Genomic DNA, 23,197 nt, shown 5'->3' with positions numbered 1-23,197 from the left:
TTCCTTTTAGAAAACCAATCAAAACAGCAAAGCCAAGATATGATGGAAAGGTTTGAAGAGGAAAATTTGTAAAAATCAAGAGGGGGAAATTGTTGGGTACAGTGGGTTCCTCTTCAAAGAGTCAGCTTGTTCAGCTTCATTGTTCTTTGTTCTCTATTTTCAAAGAGTAACTTCCTCGTTCTTTGTGTCCCCCTAGTTATGGTAAACAACCTTCCTGCCAGTGCTAATCTATAACTCACATCTATTCTCTTGATTACCAACGCTGCAACCATCCTTTCTGCCTTTACAGCTTCTCCCTTCCCGCCTAGTTAGCCCTATTCAATTTTAAACAGTAGCCAATCAGGTCAGCTTATATTGTGTGGTCCGACTCCAGCCAATGGGGAAAGGACACAGCTACAGGAGCTGCTGCATTAGGGATAAAACCCCCCGCCCCACCCTGCTTGGTGTGCTCTTGTGACCACACCAGGCACAAGTGACACCCCTCTGCAGAAATACACTGCCTTGCTGAGAAAGCTTTTTCCTGGAGTGCTGATTCTTCTTTGCAGCACTGAGCATTTGTTTCCAACATACACCTTTTCCTCTGATAGTTCTATACAGCACTAAGTTTCCAGGAAGAACAAGCCACTCCCTAGTTTTCTTAAAGAATTCTCTGATTGTATTAAGGGCTTCTGGTAAAATAAAAGTAAGAGAAAAACTCTGGCGTTCTCTTAATCACTCATCTTCTCTGCCCTCCTCTCCAGCACCACCTCCTGGCCTCAGCCTGTGGGCTTCAGCAACACCCAACTCCGTGTTGTTATCTGACATGCCCAGCTGTCTGCACCCCCTGGGCTTTATTTCCTCGGAGGCCCTCTGCTGAAATTTCCTTCCCCTTCCTGTATGAGCACCTCCTACTCTCCTTCAAGATACAGGCACTGCCTCCTCTAAGGACATTTTCTCCTGTCCAGGAGCCATCTGGACAGTACTTATATCACAGTACTTACATAGCTGTGAGCATAGGATGGGGCATACAGCAGGCACTTAATAAATACTTGTGGCATGGAAAGCAACTAAGATAGGATCAAAAATACAAATCAGGACATGAGAGAAAGATGAGAGAAAGCCTTCAGGAGGAAGAAGACATGAAAATTTTGCGCATGCACATTCTGAGTTTTGGCTGGTGGGGTGAGCACTTACCATACCTCAAATACTGTGTGATCTCGGCTGAAGAACAGAAAACCTGACTAACAGTGACTTAGGCAAAAGAAATTTTATTCTTTCACAGAAGTCTGGAGGGAGGCAGGCCCAGAGTTCACGGAGGAGCTCAGTAACATCAGGGATCAGGCTCTTTTTGTTCTTTTTAGCATATCGATGTTTTACCTGATGCTGGGCACCTTGTGAGCCTAAGATAGCTGTTGTAGCTCCATGCATCATGATTAAACCAGAGGCAGGAAGTGTAGGATGGGAAATGATGGAGGTGGTGGGCTCCTCCTCTCCTTTTGTTTTGTCTTATTCCTGGAGTGACTCCCTCCTTTTATCAGCAGGGATACAAGCAGTGCCCAGCAGCCTTCCCTCTCTGCTGCGTGAGCCAGAAGCAAGACTCATGGCACCCCTCCCTGCAGGAAAGGCATGGAATACAGCCCTTGGCAAAGGGGGCTGGACTTGCAGTGGCAGTGCTGCTCTGAACAGGACTGGGCTTCTGTTGTTGAGGAGGTCTGCAGCTGCTAAGCAGGTCACAAGTTGCCTTGCCCATTGCTCTCCAGCTCTCTGCCTACCCTCTCCTTCTAATAAGTCAGTTTCAATAACCACCACGAGGTTTGGAAAGGAGCAGTAACTTGCCCACAGTCTCGCCAGGCGCCCCTGGAAGAGCAAGAATTCCTCACAAAGTTATTAGGACAGGCAAATCCCATACAGGTGACATTTCTTTCTAACAATGCTGACATCTCTTTTAGTTTTGAGCCTTAGTAATCCAATTTTCTGCCTCAGGAAGAGGCAGCAGCTTCTGGGAAAAATCTGCTCCTGCTAAGGTGGCTCATTCATTGTTTTACCTGAATAGAGTGGTGGATGGTGAAGGTTCAAATTCTCACTTTTCATATTAAATTTTATAACATAAAAGATAATTAAATGAGCCAAGCAGGACAATGTTTAAAAGCCAGAGCCAAAAAGGCTCCAAAATAAAACAAACTTGTCTGCTCAATTAATTATTTGAAGAGAACCTACAGTAATACAGACTGGAGATGGGAAAGCACGAGGGATGTATGAATGGAGGAACCGGCAAAGGGGTGTGTGTGTGTGTGTGTGCACGCATGCACCCAGCTAGGGTAGAAAATGAGTACTTTTGCTTCTACGGGAAATGACTTTCCAGTTCACTTGTGTATCAAACGAACATGGTTAAATCAAATTGTACTAGCCAATGTTCGGGAGGATTCTGTATTAAGAGGATAAAGAAAAACATTAGAAAGAGAAGTTACAAAAATCACTGTGGGGAAAATGAACACCAATGACTTGGCTGCTCTGAGGCTCGCAGGGAGTAGACAGTTAGGCATCCCAGGTCATCAGAGAACCAGTGGGGTCTTTTCCTCAGGGGCCGGGTTTTCTACACGCAAGTCAAACCTCTTCCCCTCTGGGACACGTTTCCAAAGGACTCCAGAAACACAGCACAGCTGGATTCAAAGTACCATGTCAAGATGTGCCTTTTCCTTCATCTTTGACAGCAGTTAATGTACTAAATGTCTTGATAGAAAAGGTCATATTTGAGAATATTCTTGGGATCAATAGGACTTTGGACAATAAGCTTCCCCCTCATTGCTCCTCGATAGATTACTTCAATCAAATCTTTGAAGTCTTGTTTGGTTTTGAAGCTTCCCACAAACTTAGTGTGATCTGGAGATCTAGACAGCATAGAAGAGAAACAACTGCTCTAAGAACTTTGAATAATCATTTGTTGAAGACTTTCAGGATAAACAAAATGAACAACAGCTTTGTTATTTTCTTCTTGTCAATGAGACTTCAGACATAAAGCCCAACATTAATTTTTCAATCATTTTTTTCCATTTAGTAAATGACTCAACCCAGTGCTATGGGCCACTAGCATGAAAGCTCTGTCATGTGCAAAGCTTCAGCTTCAAAAGCTATTGTAATCACAAAACCTATTTTTATCACTTCTCAAATCATCAAGTAGATTTCACCAAGTGTTGGAGTGCACATTGCTTCTTCGTTTGCTGTTGTTGTTTTTGCCTGGGCATTGTGCAAAGCCCATTCAATACTCATGGCCTTTAAGTTCTAGTCACTTATACTTTTGAGTGGTAGGTATTAAAAAATTGTTTTTTTTAGAAAAGTATCTCAAACACCAGGTATGTTACTGTAAAAATTTTAAAGAAATAAATAAAATCACGGATGAGGCCAGAGGTCACTTTTCAGTGTCTATCCTTCCAATCTTGTGTGTGTGTGTGTGTGTGTGTGTATGTGCAGATGTATATTTCTTTTTTCCCAACATTGAGAATTATGCCATACAAATTATTCAGTAATGTACTTTTTCCAGCTAATATATATTTCTTTCAGTTGTTAAATATGTATCTACAACATCATATTAAAGTTCTGGAAGTATAATTACTGGTTTAAAAGTTTAAAATCTTTTAAGTGTTTGACATATAATGTTGAACTGGCCCTCTTAAAAGGTTGTACCAAATTAATACTTACATCAAATGTGTTCCAGTAGAATAAACAGCTTTAAAACCCTTTGTGGTTTCTTTTTCTTTTTATTTTTTTGAGATGGAGCCTTGCTCTGTCACCCAGGCTGGCTGGAATGTAGTGGTGCAATCTCTGCTCACTGCAACCTCCACCTCCCGGGCTCAAGCGATTCTCCTGCCTCAGCCTGAGTAGCTGGGATTACAGGCACCCACCATCATGCGCAGCTAATTTTTGTATTTTTAGTAGAGACAGGGTTTCACCATGTTGGCCAGGCTGGTTTTGAACTCCTGACCTCAAAGGATCAGCCTCCCTCAGCCTTCCAAAATGCTGGGATTACAGGTGTGAGCCATCACACCCGGCCAAGAATCACTAACCTTTTTAATGAATAAATCAATCTTTTATTGAGTTGCTACTAAATTTCAATTGACTAGTACCTGGGATAAACACAGGTGTAGACACTTGACTGAGATCTACTGATTTTTCTCATCTGCCTATTTAGGCTAATCACCAGACTATAAAATCATGAGAACCACTGACATTGAGTATGGTCTGTGTCAGTCTACACTATAGCTTTAACTAGTTGTGTGATTTCTTGCAAAGAGCAATCAGAGAAGACACAATAAACACATTTACTGATTTCAGGCTGGAGAGCTTTTAAGTAATAGGGCGACGGCCACACACAAGCTGGAGAAAATTACTGTGAAAAGGAAGAGCTTTCTTTAGAGCCCCATCTAAACTAGGCTGCAGAAATGTCTATGATGGGTTTGAAACAAATGAAAGTGAGGCCTTCTGCAGTGTGAAAATCCTCCAAGATAAAGAGACAGATTGATGGGTCCTGCCTTTGCCCTGTCCTGCCCAGTTGCTGATTTCGGGAAATACTTTGGCAGGTTCGTGGGTCATGAATTTGCCAGGTTTCCTTGGGCTTATAAAAGAACACCACGGGAAAATCAAGTGTAAAGCAAGAGCTCAACTGTTTGTTTTTTTTTAACAGTTCAGTTTTTTATTGCACACATTATAAAAGAGGTTTAGTCAAAAAGACCAAAGCCCACGTCATCATCAGACTCCTCGGATTCTTCTTTCTTTGCTTTCACTTTCTTATCCTCTGCTGGTGCAGCACCGCTGCTGGAGCAGGTGCACCAGCCCCTGCTGGTGAGGCTCCCAATGTTGACGTTGGCCAGAGCCTTTGCAAACAAGCCAGGCCAAAAAGTTTCAACATTTACACAGCTGCTTTAATGAGGGCACTGAACTTATCCTCCGTGATGGTCACCTCATCGTTGTGCAGAATGAGGGCCGAGTAGATGCAGGCGAGCTCAAAGACGGAGTCCATGGTGCGGGCAAGTGTGGCGCTGGTGCCGCTGGATGCAGTGCTAGTCACCGGATGAAGTGAGGGCATCACCCCAATGCAGCCTTAGCTTCCTAGGAAGGACAGAGCACCTTGGTGGCAGGTGAGGAAAGAGGTTCAAGAGCTCAACTCTTAACAGGGGTGTTATTTGTGGTTTTGTTACTGGAAAAGACAGTGACCTTATCAGGGCCAAAGTTTGAAGACACAGGAATTACGAAATGGAGAAGGGCGAGAGGTGAGCTAATGGTGCCATAAAAAGACCAGCACATGCTCCATAGCACTGCTCTTCCAGAGGCAAGACCAACCAAGATGAGGTGGGTCCACAGCTTTCCCTCCTGCCTTTGCTCTGGTTCTTTCATTCTTCTTTGCATACATTGGTAAAGATGCAGAAATAGAACAAAGAAACAGGGAAAATTGGCTAAATTATAGTGAACTAAAGGGCTTAGTCTGTTAAATCTTCTCCTTTTCTGCATCCATAGAAGACAGTGCTGTCTTTCCCAGGAGATGAGATTTAGTCTCAGGAGTTTCTTTTTCCCTGAGGTTATGTTTTTGACTTTGTAGGGGATGTCATCAGCTCCTGTGGTAGGCTTCCTGGCATTTTGAATATATTTATGGGCAGATATTTTCCTCTCTAAAAATGTATAATAAGAAAGACTAGTAGTAACACATTTGAATGACACAATTAATTGACTAGTACCTGGGATACACACTAGTCCCTGGGATACATCTAATTAAGGCACTTAGAGCTTACAAAAATAAAGACTTTCTGAAACGTTGAAATAACAAGACTAGAAACTATTTTAATAGAAGCAAGTAGTGTCTGAATGGTCAACGTCTGTTAGTGGGATGGTGAACTGGCAGGTGGTACCTGTGTGCCAATCCCCATGGCCACAGTCCTGCTTTCAGACACTGGTTCTCTTCCAGGTAACTTTTTTGCATTTTGGAGTTTGAGATACCATTTCCTAAAGATGAATTATCATAACATACTAGAAATAACCATATAAGTGTTTAAAATTATATATTTGAGGAAACGTTGATAATGGAAAATTTCAATAAATAGAGGGAATGGCATAATAAGCCCTGCTTTCTCATCTTTATCTACATTTTATTAGCAGTAACTTTGGGGTGCCTGAGGGAGGTTTCTCTTTCCTGGAGGGCTTCTGTATTATTGACAACGTACTTTCTTGAACGCAACCAGAAACTGAGGCCCCCATTCCTATGTGCCTTCCTATCCCTCTCTGAAGCTTCTGCAGAATTCCCAGCAGGACAGAGCTTGCTGAAAGCTTGGTATGCTCAGAAGCTGCTAAAGCATATATGGGCGGGGGTGGGGGCAACTTCTTGGTCCTAGCACTTCCATGTATCGATTTTCTTTTCTGGCTGCTTAGTGGGAGGAGTGTGTGTGTATGCGTGTGTGTTTGTGTGTGTGCATGCCTGTGTGTGTGGATGCATGCGTGTGCTGTGAAGCAGGGAGACCAGCTTTCCACTCCTTCTTGTCTTCTCCCTGCAGTGCCCTGGGAGGTGTCATTGCTTTCCTGCTCTGGGGACGACACCTTTTTTCATTTTACTCAGGCGATTATGTCATGGATATTTCAGGTCAGTCTTTGAGTTGGGTAGGAGGGTGCATCCCTGGTGCCACCGCATCCCACTCTGACCCTCTCGGGTCTGCACTCTCTCTCTGAGAACACCCAGTTCCCCCTTCTTATCTTGACCTCTGGGCTTTCAGGACCGCGAAGAATATTGGGGATCCTGCCAGAAATGAGGGGCGCTTGCGCTTCCTTTGTCTTCTATTTGGGGTGGAAGGAGATTGATGTGCAGAGCAGCTTCCTCTCATCTGACTTTTCATGGGTCTCTGGGAACAATTTCCAAATAGTAAACTCTCTGGCAAATGATGATAGTAAACTTTCTTTGCAGATGACAGCTGCCCAAAGCCCCCTGAGATTGCAAATGGCTATGGGGAACACTCAATTCGCTACCAGTGTAAGAACTACTACAGGCTGCGCACAGAAGGAGATGGTAAGATGTGGACAACTGTCTCTATGCCTTGCATACAACCCCCTACTCTGACATTTCCATGATCGGGGGTGCTGAGGTGATTTGCCGGAAAGTTCATTGCTCTCCTTGGAGCCAGGAGATTTAGATTCTAATAAGCGTTTTGTTGCCAGTAGCCATGGCCCTTTGGGCAGACTAACTTTTGTCAGCCTCAAGTTTTCTGTTTTGTTAAGGGGAGGCGATGCCATGCAGCCTACCTCATGTAAATCTCAGAGTCAGATTTACATCTCCAGAAGGAGATGTGGGAAAAGAAGGAATGCTGATGACAGTGTCACCCTCACCTAGTGAAGTCTTGCTGTCCTGGCACTGCTCTAAGGGCTTTAGTCCTCACAGTATTAGTACTCACAGTATTCCTCGGAATAGAGTTTATTGTTTTCACCTTGCTGATAAGGAAACTGAGGCACAGACAAGTTGAGTATCTTGCCCAAATTCAGGCAGCCTGTAAGAGGCAGAGTCAGGATTTGAACCTTGAGCCCTCCCTGTACTGCCTGGCTGTGACCGCCATGACCGCAGTGTGTTCTGCTGGGCTTAACTGGTGTCCAGGCACTTGGCTTCCAGCACAGCACTCTTTCCCTTCCTCCTTCTCGTATTCTCCCTCCTTTCTCCCTTCCTATCTGCCACCTTTCCTCTTCTTAATTATTCTCCTTAAATGCCTTCTCACTCTGCTCTGGGTCCAGACTTGACTTCTCCTTTGGCTCACTTCTTGCCTTTTGTTTCAGGAGTGTACACCTTAAACAATGAGAAGCAGTGGATAAATAAGGCTGTTGGAGATAAACTTCCTGAATGTGAAGCAGGTGGGTGCTGAGCACTTAAGAGAGCAGACAGGCGTCCAGCGGGGAACGTCCTAGAGGCACAGCCTTCCAGTGCAGCTTCCTCTGAGCACACAAGAGCCAGGAGGAGGGATGTGGGAGGACCGCAGCTGGCCAGGGAGAGACTTAAGCAGTTAGGTGATGACTCCCTAAGGGTCACCAAGGGTCTTGTTCATTGGGGCCTGAAGGGCACTGGCTGAATCCACTGTCGGCACTGCCCACAGATCAGGAGAGCCTGTGCATACAGAGAGCCTGCTAGAGAGCCCTGGATCTAAGGAGAAGCAAGCTCCAGGGAGAACAAGTCAAGGGATGACATAAAATCTTAATCCATGGAAGCCTAGCAGGAGGCTGGACATGGGCTGGAACTCCTGCTTCTCGTTATTAGGAGGAACTGTTGCTCTCTGCTTTCCGTCTCAGAACCAGAGGCAAAGGCCCAGCCTCTTCTGCTCTTACTGGTGCGGAACTGCCAACCTGTGTCGTATTAGCTGCACCATGTACAAAATCTGAGCTCCAGCCAGTGCTGCTCTAGTTTCATCTTTCTTCAGAGAGAATGAATTACTGTAGCTCCTAGTCACTGCCCCTTTTTTCTTTGAGACACAGTTTCGTTCTTGTCGCCCAGGCGGGAGTGCAGTGGCGTGATCTCAGCTCGCTGCAACCTCTGCCTCCCGGGTTTAAGCAATTTTCCTGCCTCAGCCTCACAATGTAGCTGGGATTATAGGTGACCATCACCACGCCCAGCTAATTTTTTTGTATTTTTACTTGAGACCGGGTTTCACCATGTTGGCCAGGCTGGTCTTGAACTCATGACCTCAGGAGATCCAACTGCCTCGGCCTCCCAAAGTGCTGGGATTACAGGTGTGACCCACCGCAGCTGGCCCCTAGCCCTTTCAATGAATTTCAGGGAATTGTGGAAATTCCTTTGTTGGGATAATTGTTTAAATATAATATAGTTCACCAGCCAGTGTTAAAAAAATCTCAGTATTTTCATTTCCTTTGTTAGAAAAGTGGGAAATAGAGCTTTTTGTAATGTAAGCAATTTAAAAAACAGAATTATTTTAAAACTGCAACTATTGGAAATGAGATCAGCAGGTGGTAAGGGCAAAGCATTTAAATCTTTCTAGTTCATGCAGCAGTGACAGCCACCCATGCTTTCACCCCTTTCTCAGATGGAAAGGCTCTTGCACATTTCCACTCACGAGTGTCTTGCTCTCCTTGACAGTATGTGGGAAGCCCAAGAATCCGGCAAACCCAGTGCAGCGGATCCTGGGTGGACACCTGGATGCCAAAGGCAGCTTTCCCTGGCAGGCTAAGATGGTCTCCCGCCATAATCTCACCACAGGGGCCACGCTGATCAATGAACAATGGCTGCTGACCACGGCTAAAAATCTCTTCCTGAGCCATTCAGAAAATGCCATAGCAAAAGACATTGCCCCTACTTTAACACTCTATGTGGGGGAAAAGCAGCTTGTAGAGATTGAGAAGGTTGTTCTACACCCTAACTACTCCCAGGCAGATATTGGGCTCATCAAACTCAAACAGAAGGTGCTTGTTAATGAGAGAGTGATGCCCATCTGCCTACCTTCAAAGGATTATGCAGAAGTAGGGCGTGTGGGTTATGTTTCTGGCTGGGGACAAAGTGACAACTTTAAACTTACTGACCATCTGAAGTATGTCATGCTGCCTGTGGCTGACCAAGACCAATGCATAAGGCACTATGAAGGCAGCACAGTCCCCGAAAAGAAGGCACCGAAGAGCCCTGTAGGGGTGCAGCCCATACTGAACGAACACACCTTCTGTGCTGGCATGTCTAAGTACCAGGAAGACACCTGCTATGGCGATGCGGGCAGTGCCTTTGCCGTTCACGACCTGGAGGAGGACACCTGGTACGCGGCTGGGATCCTAAGCTTTGATAAGAGCTGTGCTGTGGCTGAGTATGGTGTGTATGTGAAGGTGACTTCCACCCAGGACTGGGTTCAGAAGACCATAGCTGAGAACTAATGGAAGGCTGGCCGGAAGCCCTTGCCTGAAAGCAAGATTTCAGCCTGGAAGAGGGCAAAGTGGACAGGAGTGGACAGGAGTGGATGGGATAAGATGTGGTTTGAAGCTGATGGGTGCCAGCCCTGCATTGCTGAGTCAATCAATAAAGAGCTTTCTTTTGACTCATTTCTGTGTTGTGTTCAGTCTTGAGTCTTTTTTATTTGCTCCTTTATGGTCCAGGGTAGTCAGAAGGTATAGAGTCTACTGGGAGTATGGCAGAAAACGCCCCAAACCCACTGGAAATCCCGAAGGTGATACAAACTCTTCCACCTTAGGGAATCATGCTCACTGACTGAGTGCCTATTGAATGCTAGGTCCCAGAAAGGTAACTGTTGTCCTTGTTTTACAGGCAAGGAAACAGAGACTCAGAGATGGTAAGTGAGTTGCTTAAGATTACATAGCTATGAAACAGGGAAGCTGAACTTTGAATCCAGGCCTGGTTGATAGAAACTCAGAGCTCTTTTCACTGCATGCTGTTGCCTCTTCAAAGCCTATTAGGAGAAAGGGCATGGGCCTGGTGAGGAAGAGGCTAGCTCAAAATGGGATGGGGAAAAAGTGTTTTAACACAGACAGTACTTCAGAGTTTGGGATCTAACCTACCAGCACTCCAGAAAACAAAAGATGATGATGTAAAGGCAGGATCTCTGGACTTGCTGAGTCCAAATCATGGCTTGGCCCAAACATTTGCTAAGTAATTTAGGCTTCCTGGCCATTAGTTCCTGGTCTCTTCCATGAAGGACTTGAGCCAGGGTAACGTCCCTATCAGCAATAAGCTTCTGGGACTCTGTAAAGAGTGGGGAGGTAGAGTCCCTGCCTCAGTAGAAGCTGCTTTTCCTACTTGGAACAAACCCACCCTTCACCAGGAATCAAAAGCAAGCTGTCTGAGCCTCCTCTCCTGATGGCAGGTCATGCTATTAAGGGTCTCCCAGAAGAAAGCTTCTGGAGCTCTGAGAAACAGCAGATCTTCTAACAGAACTTTTTCTTGCTATAAGCCTTCAATACCACCAATCACCAATGTGCCTTCTTCTCATGCGAAAATACGGCCCCTCCTTTGCAGGGTGTAAAAGGACACTGATGTCACTCTCTCTCACCAGGGTCTGGCCATCTCTGTGAAGCTCTCCTCACAGGCACCCTGCAGATTCATCAATAAACTTCAACAGGTTAGCGCTAGTAGGCCAATAAGACCTATATTCTAGAACCTGTGAAAGAGATAATAGCCAGAAACTGGCAAGTACCAGTCAAACTCTTTTAAAAAATGCCTCTTAGAACACAGTCACTTACACATTTTCTTAGATCTCTTCAGCACCAAGTTTCTTGGAAGAACAAGGCACTCTGCAGTTTTCTTAAAGAATTGTCTGATTGTATTAAGTGGCTTCTGGTAAAACAACAGTAAGAGAAAAGTTCTGGCATTCTCTTGATCACTCATCTTCTCTGCCTTCCTCCCCAGCACCACCTCCTGGCCTCAGCCTGTGGGCTTCTGCAAAGTCAGGTATCAGGACTAATTAGCTAGCATCAAATTCCTGTTAATTCCAGAAGCAGGGACAAACCTGTTGGGGAGGGACTTAATGACAAAATTAGGTATAGGTCTATACGTTAATCAAGGAAAATTCTCTACTTCCTTAAACTTACTTACCACCCTAGAGGAGAGCCAAATCCACTCTGATGATGTTTGGTCATAGGAAGGAAATTGGGGAAAATTACAAGTTTCTCCAATCCATGTAAAATTAAGAAATCCTGGGGAAGTTGTAAAGAGAAAACAGTACTCTATTCCCTTGAAAGGCAGAATAGGTTTATAACTTATAATCGAAGGTCTCCTTCAGGAAGGACTTCTTGAACCCCATATGTCCTCTTACAACACTCCAATATTGCCTGTAAAAAAGTCGGATGGGTCATATCGGCTACTACGAGAACTTCGAGCCATTAACCAAATAGTCCAGACCACCCACCCTGTCATTCCTAACCCTTACACCATTATCAGCAAGATCCCTCATGACTGCCAGTGGTTCACAGTAATAGACCTCAGTGATGACTTCTGGGCTTGCCCCTTAGCTGTGGATAGCTGGGACATATTTGCTTTTGAATGGGAAGACCCTCATTCCAGTTGGAAGCAATAGTAGTGATGGACAGTTCTACCCCAAGGGTTTACAGACTCTCCAAACCTATTCAGTCAAAGTTTGGAACAAGTCCTAGAGAATTTCCCTCTTTCATCATCCTTATGTCTACTCCAATATGTGGATGACCTGCTCATTTCCGGAGGCACCAAAGACCAAGTAACCGCAATTTTAATTAGCTTTCTAAATTTCCTAAGGGAACAATGGTTACGGGTCTCAAAAAGTAAACTCCAGCTTGTAGAACCTGAGGTAAAACACATGGGGCACTTAATAAGCAAAGGTAAGCGGAAGATAGGGCCCGAACAAATGGAAGGGATCATATCCCTGCCACTGCCTGAGACAAAACAAGAACTTAGAAAATTCTTCAGGCTAGCTGGAAATTATTGCCTGTGGATTGACTCTTATGCCTTAAAAACAAAACCTCTATATCTAAAACTTACCCAAGAAGGGCCTGACCCCCTTCTTTGGACCCCACAAGAAGTCCAGCAAGTTGAGGAACTAAAACATCTACTTATAACTGCCCCTGTCTTAGCTCTGCCATCCTTAGATCAGCCATTTCACTTTTTTGTTAATATAAGCAATGGGGCAGCTATAGGAGTACTCACTCAAAAGCATGGGGCCATTGCCAGCCCACAGCCTTTCTGTCAAAGATTCTTGACGTGGTAACCTGTGGGTGGCCCGAATGTATCCTATCTACAGCAGCAACTGTTTTATTGACAGAGGAAAGTAGAAAAATAACCTTTGGGGGAAGTCTTATCCTAAGCACACCCCATCAGGTTAAAACCATTCTTAGCCAAAAAGCAGGGAGATGGCTTACAGATTCAAGAATCCTAAAATATGAAGCTATCCTATTAGAAAAAGGTGATTTAACCCTAACCACTGACAATGTGCTCAACCCCGCCACCTTCCTTTTTTTTTTTTTTTTGAGATGGAGTTTCACTCTTATTGCCCATGCTAGAGTGCAATGGCACAATCTCGGCTCACTGCAACCTTCGCCTCCTGGGTTCAAGCAATTCTCCTGCCTCAGCCTACCAAGTAGCTGGGATTACAGGCATGCCACCACGCCTGGCTAATTTTTTTGTATTTTTAGTAGAGATGGGGTTTCTCCATGTTGGTCAGGCTGGTCTTGAACTCCTGTCCTCAGGTGATCCGCCTGCCTTGGCCTCCCAAAGTGTTGGGATTACAGGCGTGAGCCACTGTGCCCGGCCTACCCCGCCACCTTCCTGACAGGAAATCCAAACGCTGGAGACCCCAAGCACAAATGTTTAGACTTAATCATCAAACTAAAGTAAGGCCTGATCTAAGTGAGACCCCTTTAAAAATAGGGCACCATCTCTTTGTAGACAGCTCCTCCCGGGTAATTGAAGAGAAAAAAACATAATGGCTACTCAGTGGTTGATGGAGAAACTCTCACAGAAGTAGAATCAGGGAGACTTCCCAATAACTGGTCTAACCAAACATGTGAGTTGTTCGCACTAAATCAAGCCTTAAAATAGCTGCAGAATCAAGAAGGGACTATTTACACCAATTCCAAATATGCTTTTGGAGTGGCCCATACCTTTGGGAAGATTTGGACTGAACAAGGTCTTATTACTAGCAAGGGCCAAAACCTTGTCCACAAAGAGTTAATCATGCAAGTACTAGAAAACCTTCAGCTACCAGAGGATATAGCCATTGTTCATGTCCCAGGACACCATAAAGGTCTCTCTTTCAAGAGTTACTTCCCAAGAAGCACCCTTTTTCCACTGAACCCCTTGTCTCCCTTCCCCATCTGCAACCCCCATCTTCTCCCAAGCAGACAAAGAAAAATTAAAGAAAATAGGGGCTAACAAAAACTCAGAAGAGAAACGGATACTGCCAGATAACAAAGAAATGTTGTCCAAACCCCTAATGACAGAAATCTTAACACAACTTCACCAAGGGACCCATTGGGGTCCCCAAGCCATGTGTGATGCAGTCCTTAGAACCTATGGGTGTACAGGGATTTATACCCTCACCAGGCAACTCACAGACAGTTGTATGGTATGCAGAAAAACCAATAAACAAACTTTAAGAAAACTGCCCTTTGGGGGAAGAAATCCTGGGCTAAGGCCATTCCAAAGTGTCCAAATTGACTTATACCGAAATGCCCCAAATAGGCTGCCTCAAATGTTTGTCAGTTATAGTGGACCATCTCACTCACTGGGTGGAAGCCATTCACCTGCCAAGTGCAACTGCCAATAATGTAGTTAAAGTACTAATAGAAGATACCATACCCAGATTCAGATTAATAGAGAACATTGACTCAGACAATGCAACCCATTTTACTGCACAGGTCATTAAAGGATTAACACAGACACTGGAGATAAAATGGGAATATCATACTCCCTGGCACCCACCCTCATCAGGAAAAGTAGAAAGAATGAATCAAAACAAAAAAATCACCTAACTAAACTAATCTTGGAAACCCGACTGCCATGAACTAAGTACCTCCCTGTCGCCTTACTAAGAATTCGTATCGCCCCTTGAAAAGATATCGGCCTGTCCCCTTATGAAACGCTCTACAGATTGCCATGCTTAAATTCCACCACTGACATCCCTACACTCGAAACAAAACATCAATTTCTTAAAAACTATATACGTGGTCTATCTTCCACCCTTTTTTCCCTCAGGACCCAAGGCCTCTTGGCACAAATGCCGCCTCTAGAGTTTCCAGTACACCCACATCAGCCTGGGGATTATGTGCTCATCAAAAGCTGGAGGGAGGAAAACTCGAACCATCGTGGGAAGGACCCTATCTAATACTCCTAACAACTGAAACAGCAGCCCGAACGGCTGAACAGGGGTGGACTCACCACACTCGGGTAAAAAGGACCCCACCCCTTATGGAATCATGGACCATCACTCCAGGACCAACTCCCTCAAAATTAACATTCAAAAAGGTCTAATTTGTCTCTTCTTCCCCCTAATTGCCCAGGGGCATTTCATTTTTTTTTTTTTTTGAGATGGAGTCTCGCTCTGTTGCCCAGGCTGGAGTGCAGTGGCAAGATCTCCACTCACTGCAAGCTCCGCCTCCTGGGTTCACACCATTCTCCTGCCTCAGCCTCCCAAGTAGCTGGGACTACAGGCGCCCGCCACCACGCCCGGCTAATTTTTTGTATTTTTAGTAGAGACGGGGTTTCACAGTGTTAGCCAGGATGGCTGATCTCCTGACCTTGTGAATTGCCCGCCTCGGCCTCCCAAAGTGCTGGGATTACAGGCATGAGTCACCGTGCCCAGCCCGCATTTCATTGTTAATGTAACCAGGTCAGCCTTCCCCCAAGCTGTTGTGTTTGATGCTTGCCTAGTCATACCTTGCGGAGACCTACAAAGTCAAAGGCAACTAGCCTCTTCAGAAAAGTATCTTTGCCCTTGGTACTCACCCCACCCTCAATCTGATCCTTGCAAGATTCCCTATAATTGGCTACCTTGCCATTCCTGGTACAATATTCTCTGGACCACTCAGTCTCAAGGCTGGACTTCTTCAGCAGGCTGCACCTCCCTAAAACCTTATATCCATTTTACTAAACAAAATAACTCCTCTAACTGCCAACACCTCCGATGTAACCTGGTGCATATTTCTATTACTACTTCAACCTCCACTAACCATATTCCCACCCTAAGTCGCTTTTATGGTATGGGGCAGATGTTAGCGGGAAAGACCCCATAGGGTCCTTTGAGATTAGTTTTGTCGCCCCTCCAGCACCCCTTCCTTCCCGAAGATCTCCTCCAAATGAAACAACTATCTTGCCACTACCTAATGACAAAACTAAAATGCACATAGTGGAAGTCAAAGACCTAAAACAAACCCTGGCCATCGAGACCGGACACCAAGAAATGAATGCCTGGCTGAAATGGATCAAATATTCAGTTTGCAATTTAAATAAAAGCGACTGTTATGCCTGTGCAATGGGCAGGCCAGAAACCCAAATAGTTCCCTTCCTGCTTGGATGGTCTAACCAACCGGGCATGGACTGTACAGTAGCTCTCTTCCAGCACCCCACAGCCTGGGGTAATAAGTCATGCACCAGTCTCTCACTGCTTTTCCCAAAAGTCAAAGACTTCCCAGTGGGTCAGCCCCCAAGGGCCATCTGGCTCCTGGCCTCTGATGCCAATGTTACCTCTTGTCTCTCATGACGGGGAAAACTTACATCTTTCGGGAATCTAATGGGATGCAGTGAATCCGAGGCTTTTTGAGAGCTCACCAATCAGACTGCCCTTGTCTATCCACAAGCAGATGTTTGGTGGTATTGCGGAGGACCTCTACTGGGTATGCTGCCAAATAATTGGAGCAGCACTTGCACTCTAATCCAACTGACCATCTCTTTCACCCTGGCATTTCATCAGTCCGACAAAAAGTCACCCTCTTGGGAAAAAAGAGAAGCTCCTCAAGGGTCTTTTGACCCCCATGTCTATATAGAGGCAATTGGAGTACCACGAGGAGTAGCCAATGAATTTAAAGCTCGAAATCAAATAGCTGCCAGGTTTGAGTCAGTCTTATTTTGGTGGTCTACTATAAACAAAAACGTAGACTGGATAAACTATATATATTACAATCAACAAGGATTTGTTAATTATACCAGAGATACCATTTGGGGATAGCTGAGCAATTTGGTCCCACCAGCCAAATGGCCTGGGAAAACAGGATAGCTCTTGACATGACGTTAGCAGAAAAAGGCAGAGTTTGTGTAATCATCAGAGCCCAATGTTGTACTTTGATCCCAAATAACACAGCTCCCGATGGAACCATTACCAAGGCTCTACAAGGCCTCACCACCCTAGCAAATGAGCTGGCTGAAAATTCTGGAATAGATGACCCCTTCACAGGTTTAACCAAAAGATGGTTTGGTAAATGGAAAGGACTTATGGCCTCTATCCTCACTTCCCTTGCCATTGTTACAAGTGCACTCATCCTTGTAGGCTGTTGCATCACACCTTGTGTTTGTGGGTTAGTTCAAAGACTCATAGAAATGGCTCGCACTAAAACCTTCTCTGTCTCTCCCCCTCCATATTCAGACCAACTTTTACTCCTAGACAATCAAGAAGAGCAACAAAGCCAAATCTTACTAAAATAATTTGAAGAGGAAGAATTATAACAACAAAAAGGGGGAAATTGTCAGAATAAAAGAAAGGTTCCTCTTCAAAGATCCAACTTTCTTGTCATAGGCTGTAAACCGCCTTGCTCCAAACCTTAACCTGTAACCTTTACCCTCTGCCTTATTTGAGAAAGATTCAAGCGCATAGCCAATTGGAGTCAGCCTAGACTGTGCGATCCAACCCCAGCCAATGGGGGAAAGACAAAGAAGCAGGAACTGCGTTAGGGTTAGAAACCTGTTCTCCTTTGTTAGGTGTGCTTTTGCGACTGCTATAGGCGCGGGCAGCACCCTTCTGCAGAAGTAAACTTTGCCTTGCTGAGAAACTTTTCTTCTGAGTGCTCCTCTTCCTCTGCGGCACTCAGAAATAAGAGAACTTATTTCTAACAGAAGGAAGAAGACATGATAATTTTGCACACGCAGGCTCTGAGTTTTGGCTGGTGCACTGAGTGCTTACCATACCGCAAATACTGTGTGATCTGGGCTGAAGAACAGAAATCCCAACTAACAGTGACTTAGGCAAAAAGAAATTTTATTCTTTCACAGAAGTCTGAGGCAGGCAGGTCCAGAGTTCACGCAGGAGCTCAATAACATCAGAGATTGGGCTCTTTTTGTTCTTCTTAGCATATCGATGTTTTACCTGATGCTGGGCACCTTGTGGACCTAAGATGGTTGTTATAGCTCCATGCATCATGATTAAACCAGAGACAGGAAGTGTACGATGGAAGAGGACAGAGGTGATGGCCTCCTCCTCTCCTTTTGTCTTATTCCTGGAGTGACTCCCTCATCAGCAGGGATACAAGCAGTGCCTGGCAGCCTTCCCTCTCTCCTGTATCAGCCAAAAGCAAGACTCATGGCACCCCTCCCTGCAGGAAAGGGGTGGAATGGAGCCCCTGGCAAAGGGGGCTGGACTTGCAGTGACAGTGCTGCTCTGAACAGGACTGGGCTTCTGTTGGAGAGGCGGTCAGCGGCTGCTAGGCAGGTCACAAGCTGCCTCGCCCATGGCTCTCCAGCTCTGCACCTACCCTCTCCTTCTAATAAATCTGTTTCAATAACCACCACGAGGTTTAAACAAGAGCAGTAACTTGCCCACGGTTGCGCCAGGCACCCCTAGAAGAGCAAGAATTCCTTACAAAGTTATTAAAACAGGCAAATCCCACATAGGTGACATTTCTTTCCAACAATGCTGACATCTCTTTTAGTTTTGAGCCTTAGTAATCCAATTTTCTGCCTCAGGAAGAGGCAGCAGCTTCTGGGAAAAATCTGCTCCTGCTAAGGTGGCTCATTCATTGTTTTACCTGAATAGAGTGGTGGATGGTGAAGGTTCAAATTCTCACTTTTCATATTAAATTTTATAACATAAAAAATAATTAAATGGGGTGGGCACGGTGGCTCACGCCTATAATCCCAGCACCTGGGAGGCTGAGGAGGGCAGATCACGAGGTCAGGAGATCGAGACCATCTTGGCTAACACGGTGAAACTGCGCCTCTATAAAAATACAAAAAATTAGCTGGGCATGGTGGCGGGCGCCTGTAGTCCCAGCTACTCAGGAGGCTGAAGCAGGAGAATGGCATGAACCCAGGAGGTGGAGCTTGCAGTGAGCCGAGATCGCGCCACTGCACTCCAGCCTGGGTGACAAGAGTGACTCGGTCTCAAAAAAAAAAAAAAAATTGAATGAGCCAACCAGGACAATGTTTAAAAGCCAGAGCCAAAAAGGCTCCAAAATAAAACAAACTTGTCTGCTCAATTAATTATTTGAAGAGAACCTACGGTAATACACTGGAGATGGGAAAGCACGAGGGATGTATGAGTGGAGGAACCAGCAAAGGGGTGTAGGGGTGTGTGTGTGTGTGCGTGTGTGTGTGTGTGCACGCATGCACCCAGCTAGGGTAGAAAATAAGTACTTTTGCTTCTATGGGAAGTGACTTTCCAGTTCACTTGTGTATCAAATGAACATGATGAAATCAAATTGTACTAGCCAATGTTTGAGAGGGTTCTGTATTAAAGGGATAAAGAAAAACATTAGAAAGAGAAGTTACAAAAATCACTGTGGGGAAAATGAACACCAATGACTTGGCTGCTCTGAGGCTCGCAGGGAGTAGACAGTTAGGCATCCCAGGTCATCAGAGAACCAGTGGGGTCTTTTCCTCAGGGGCCGGGTTTTCTACACGCAAGTCAAACCTCTTCTCCTCTGGGACACATGTTTCCAAAGGACTCCAGAAACACAGCACAGCTGGATTCAGGTACTGTGTCAAGATGTGCCTTTTTCTTCATCTTTGACAGCAATTAATGTACTAAATGTCTTGATAGAGAAGGTCATATTTGGGAATATTCTTGGGATCAATAGGACTTTGGACAATAAGCTTCCCCCTCATTGCTCCTCGATAGATTACTTCAATCAAATCTATGAAGTCTTGTTTGGTTTTGAAGCTTCCCACAAACTTAGTGTGATCTGGAGATCTAGACAGCATAGAAGAGAAACAACTGCTCTAAGAACTTTGAGTAATCACTTGTTGAAGACTTTCAGGATAAACAAAATGAAAAACAGCTTTGTTATTTTCTTCTTGTCAATGACACTTCAGACATAAAGCCCAACATTAATTTTTCAATCATTTTTTTCCATTTAGTAAATGACTCAACCCAGTGCTGTGGGCCACTAGCATGAAAGCTCTGTCATGTGCAAAGCTTCAGCTTCAAAAGCTATTGTAATCACAAAATCTATTTTTATCACCTCTCAAATCATCAAGCAGATTTCACCAAGTGTTGGAGTGCACATTGTTTCTTCATTTGCTGTTGTTGCTTTTGCCTGGGCAGTGTGCAAAGCCCATTCAATATTCATGGCCTTTTGAGTGGTAGGTATTAAAAAATTGTTTTTTTAGAAAAGTATCTCAAACACCAGGTATGTTACTGTAAAAATTTTAAAGAAATAAATAAAATCACGGATGAGGCCAGAGGTCACTTTTCAGTGTCTATCCTTCCAATCGTGTGTGTGTGTGTGTGTGTGTGTGTGTGTGTGTGTATGTGCAGATACATACTTCTTTTTTCCCAACATTGGGAATTATGTCATACAAATTATTCAGTAATATGCTTTTTTCTAGCTGACATATATTTCTTTCATTTGTTAAATGTGCATCTACAACATCATATTAAAGTCCTGGAAGTGTAATTACTGGGTTAAAAAGTTTAAAAACTTTAAACTATTTGATACATAATGTTGAACTGGCCCCCTTAAAAGGTTGTACCAAATTAATACTTACATCAAATGTGCTCCAGTAGAATAAACAGCTTTAAAATACTTTTGTGTTTTGTTGTTGTTGTTGTTTTGCGATGGAGCCTTGCTCTGTCACCAGGCTGGAGTGTAGTGGTGCGTTCTCTGCTCACTGCAACCTCCACCTCCTGGGCTCAAGCGAATCTCCTGCCTCAGCCTCCTGAGTAGTTGGGATTACAGGCACCCACCATCATGCCTGGCTAATTTTTTTTTTTGAGACGGCAGCTCTGTTGCCCAGGATGGAGTGCAGTGGCGCGATCTCGGCTCACTGCAAGCTCCGCCTCCTGGGTTCATGCCATTTTTCTGCCTCAGCCTCCAGAGTAGCCGGGACTACATGCGCCCGCCACCACGCCCAGCTAATTTTTTGTATTTTTAGTAGAGACAGGGTTTCACTGTGTTAGCCAGGATGGTCTCGATCTGCTGACCTCGTGATCTGCCTGCCTCGGCTTCCCAAAGTGCTGGGATTACACGCGTGAGCCACTGCGCCTGGCCATGCCTGGCTAATTTTTGTATTTTTAGTAGAGATGGGGTTTCACTATGTTGGCCATGCTGGTTTTGAACTCCTGACCTCAAATGATCCGCCTGCCTCGGCCTCCCAAAGTGCTGGGATTACAGGCGTGAGCCACTATGCCCAGCCTAAAACACTTTAAAACAGATAATATTTCACATACTTTCAAATAAAGACAAAAAGGGTACACAGATCTAGATAAGTGGACACATCAACCACAGTAAGAAATGATCAGAATCATGGATGCATCCAATCATCAATATTAAGTATTGAGATGGTAATTGGATGGAGTGGAAGGCATTAAAGAGGACATCATGTTACTTATTCTTGACAGGCTTTGTTGAAGAATGATTTAAAATTCAATGGCGAAAAGCAGGAAACTTTGCAAGAGAGAAGCACATCTTAGTTTGCTAGAAGGAATGTTTCTTTTATAAATGCCACTTACCAGTCCAAAAGCTTAAGAAAAACTGCATGTTTTGTTTCAAATGAAATTCCTGGGAAAATTTTAAGAGTTCTTTATTTAGCTAATATGGCTATTTTACATTTTATAGACTTATGGATGGTAGTGCTTTGCCAACTGTACTATTTCTTCATACTTAAGTCGGAAATTAAAATTTGACAAACCATGTGTATGCACTATTAAAAAAATAAATAAAATTTGACAATCATACCTGAAGCACTCTCATTTTGTAGCAAGGTTTTGCATAAAAAATTAGAGAGTGCGTCAATTGAGGAAACAGTACTGATATAAGACTCACAGAGCCAACATCACATGGAAATAGGCAAGCTACTGAAACTGCTTACCAAGGAAACTTACAAGGTTGCAATTAACTTCAGATCAACTGCACTTACCCATAATCCACTTTCATATGCTGCCCATTGAAGAAAAAGACAGTAGATGGAATATAACTGATGTCAAAATACTGTGTATAAACTGCAGTTTGGTCCACATCTACCAGGTATATGGCAGCCATTTTACTTAAGTCAGAAGAGGTCTTAGAAAGCTGCAAATGACGAGAGAGACAAAGGTTACAATATGAGAGGCAGCTAATGTTTCTTCTGTGAAACTTGTTACTACAACAGAGTGTTTTGTTTGAAAAAACTCCTGGGCCAACAATGCAGCCCATGTGGCTCCCACATTAGACAAAGCATAACCCCATCCTCCAGAGTCTCATTCACTGCAGACGGGGTTAGGAGGGAATCTTGGGGAAAACTGTATGAAGTTAGGAAGGGACCTTGGGGAAAACTGTGTGAGGTTAGAAGGGGACCTTGGGGAAAACTGTGTGAGTTTAGGAGGGTGACAGCATGGGAGTATTCCTGTCTATTCATTGTGGAGAGAGATCTAACCCAGAACTAAGACCTCTACCCGCCATTTCTACTGCTGCCATCCCGTGTTAAGAGCTGAGCATACAAATCCTTGGGGAAAACTGTGTGAATCTATTTCTTCCTTTAATTTCTTTCTTTGAATGCTTTTATAAAAGTAGCCCATGCTCATTTAAAACAACACAACTTAGAAATATGTAATGTGGATACTGAAATTCCCTAACGTCTCCTTCCTCCCAATCCTTCCAGAAATGAAAACCATGATAATTAGTAGCAGACACTTATATAACATTACTATGTGGTAACTGTCCTAAGTGCTTAACATTTGTTAACTCATTTAATCCTTACATCATTCTTATAAGGTATATGCTATCAGAGTCCCCATTTTATAGATAGGGAAACTGAGGCACAGGAAGGTAAAGTAATTTGCCCCAGGTCACACAGCTCCTGAGCAGTAGGGCTGGGGTTTGAACTTTGGCAGCATGGCTTCAGTGTCTACATCACTGACCTCTGTGGTATTTCCTCCTGCCTATGACTGAGGGTAGAATCCTCTGGTCCTTTTTCCCCCAAGCTAACACATCACACCCTCATTGTAACCATGGAAATGAGGATTTGTACGCTCAGCTCTTACACGCGATGGTAGCAGTAGAAATGGCGGTAAGAGGTCTTAGTTCTGGGTTAGGTCTCTCTCTGCATCAGGCACATACTGGAGGCAGCACACTAGAAAAGATTATTTGCAGCTACAGAAAACTGAGTTCAAATCTCAACTCTGCAATATAGTGGATCTGCACCTGTGGGAAGTTACTTGACCTCTCTGGTTTTTTTTTTCCTACTGGGAAATGGGGCTACTATTATCCTACTATTGCGAGCACTGAAAAGATAGTGTTCACAGATGCTTGTTAATAGTTTTCTGCTCTTCCATCACCTTGTTGGTGAAACAGCATTGACAGCTTCTAGTGGGTAAGGACATCC

The 23,197-nt window shown here is 44.4% G+C and overlaps 2 protein-coding genes and 1 pseudogene across 11 annotated transcripts in view; 1 reads left to right on the top strand and 2 right to left on the bottom strand.

The window, feature by feature from the left end:
* The window catches only part of TXNL4B (thioredoxin like 4B), a 100,108-nt gene that overhangs the window by 69,147 nt on the left and 7,764 nt on the right, over positions 1-23,197 (bottom strand). For 4 of the 9 annotated variants that reach the window (XM_054669524.2, XM_511098.8, XM_003315200.7 and 1 more), the window contains 2 exons: positions 21,755-21,906; positions 17,641-19,586 (listed from right to left, as the gene is read on the bottom strand). In XM_054669524.2, the coding sequence (XP_054525499.1) occupies positions 19,421-19,586; positions 21,755-21,906 (318 nt within the window). In that variant the 3' untranslated portion in view covers positions 17,641-19,420. Of the gene's footprint in view, positions 1-11,617; positions 11,773-17,640; positions 19,587-20,383; positions 20,555-21,754; positions 21,907-23,197 lie in introns of those variants that run through there. The other 5 variants (XR_008540062.2, XM_063797375.1, XM_009431224.5 and 2 more) reach the window with 3 other exon arrangements.
* LOC134808765 (large ribosomal subunit protein P1-like) lies at positions 4,594-21,835 on the bottom strand (annotated as a pseudogene).
* HPR (haptoglobin-related protein) lies at positions 5,288-10,029 on the top strand. Of its 2 annotated transcripts, NM_001204060.2 has the most exon segments (5): positions 5,288-5,322; positions 6,516-6,601; positions 6,920-7,021; positions 7,777-7,851; positions 9,086-10,029. In NM_001204060.2, coding segments are annotated over 5 exon segments (1,047 nt in total). In that variant the 5' UTR covers positions 5,288-5,317; the 3' UTR covers positions 9,865-10,029.

This window comes from Pan troglodytes, chromosome 18 (assembly GCF_028858775.2).
Source record: "Pan troglodytes isolate AG18354 chromosome 18, NHGRI_mPanTro3-v2.0_pri, whole genome shotgun sequence".
Taxonomy (NCBI): Eukaryota; Metazoa; Chordata; class Mammalia; order Primates; family Hominidae; genus Pan; species Pan troglodytes.
This window is presented reverse-complemented; position numbering and strand designations above follow the sequence as displayed.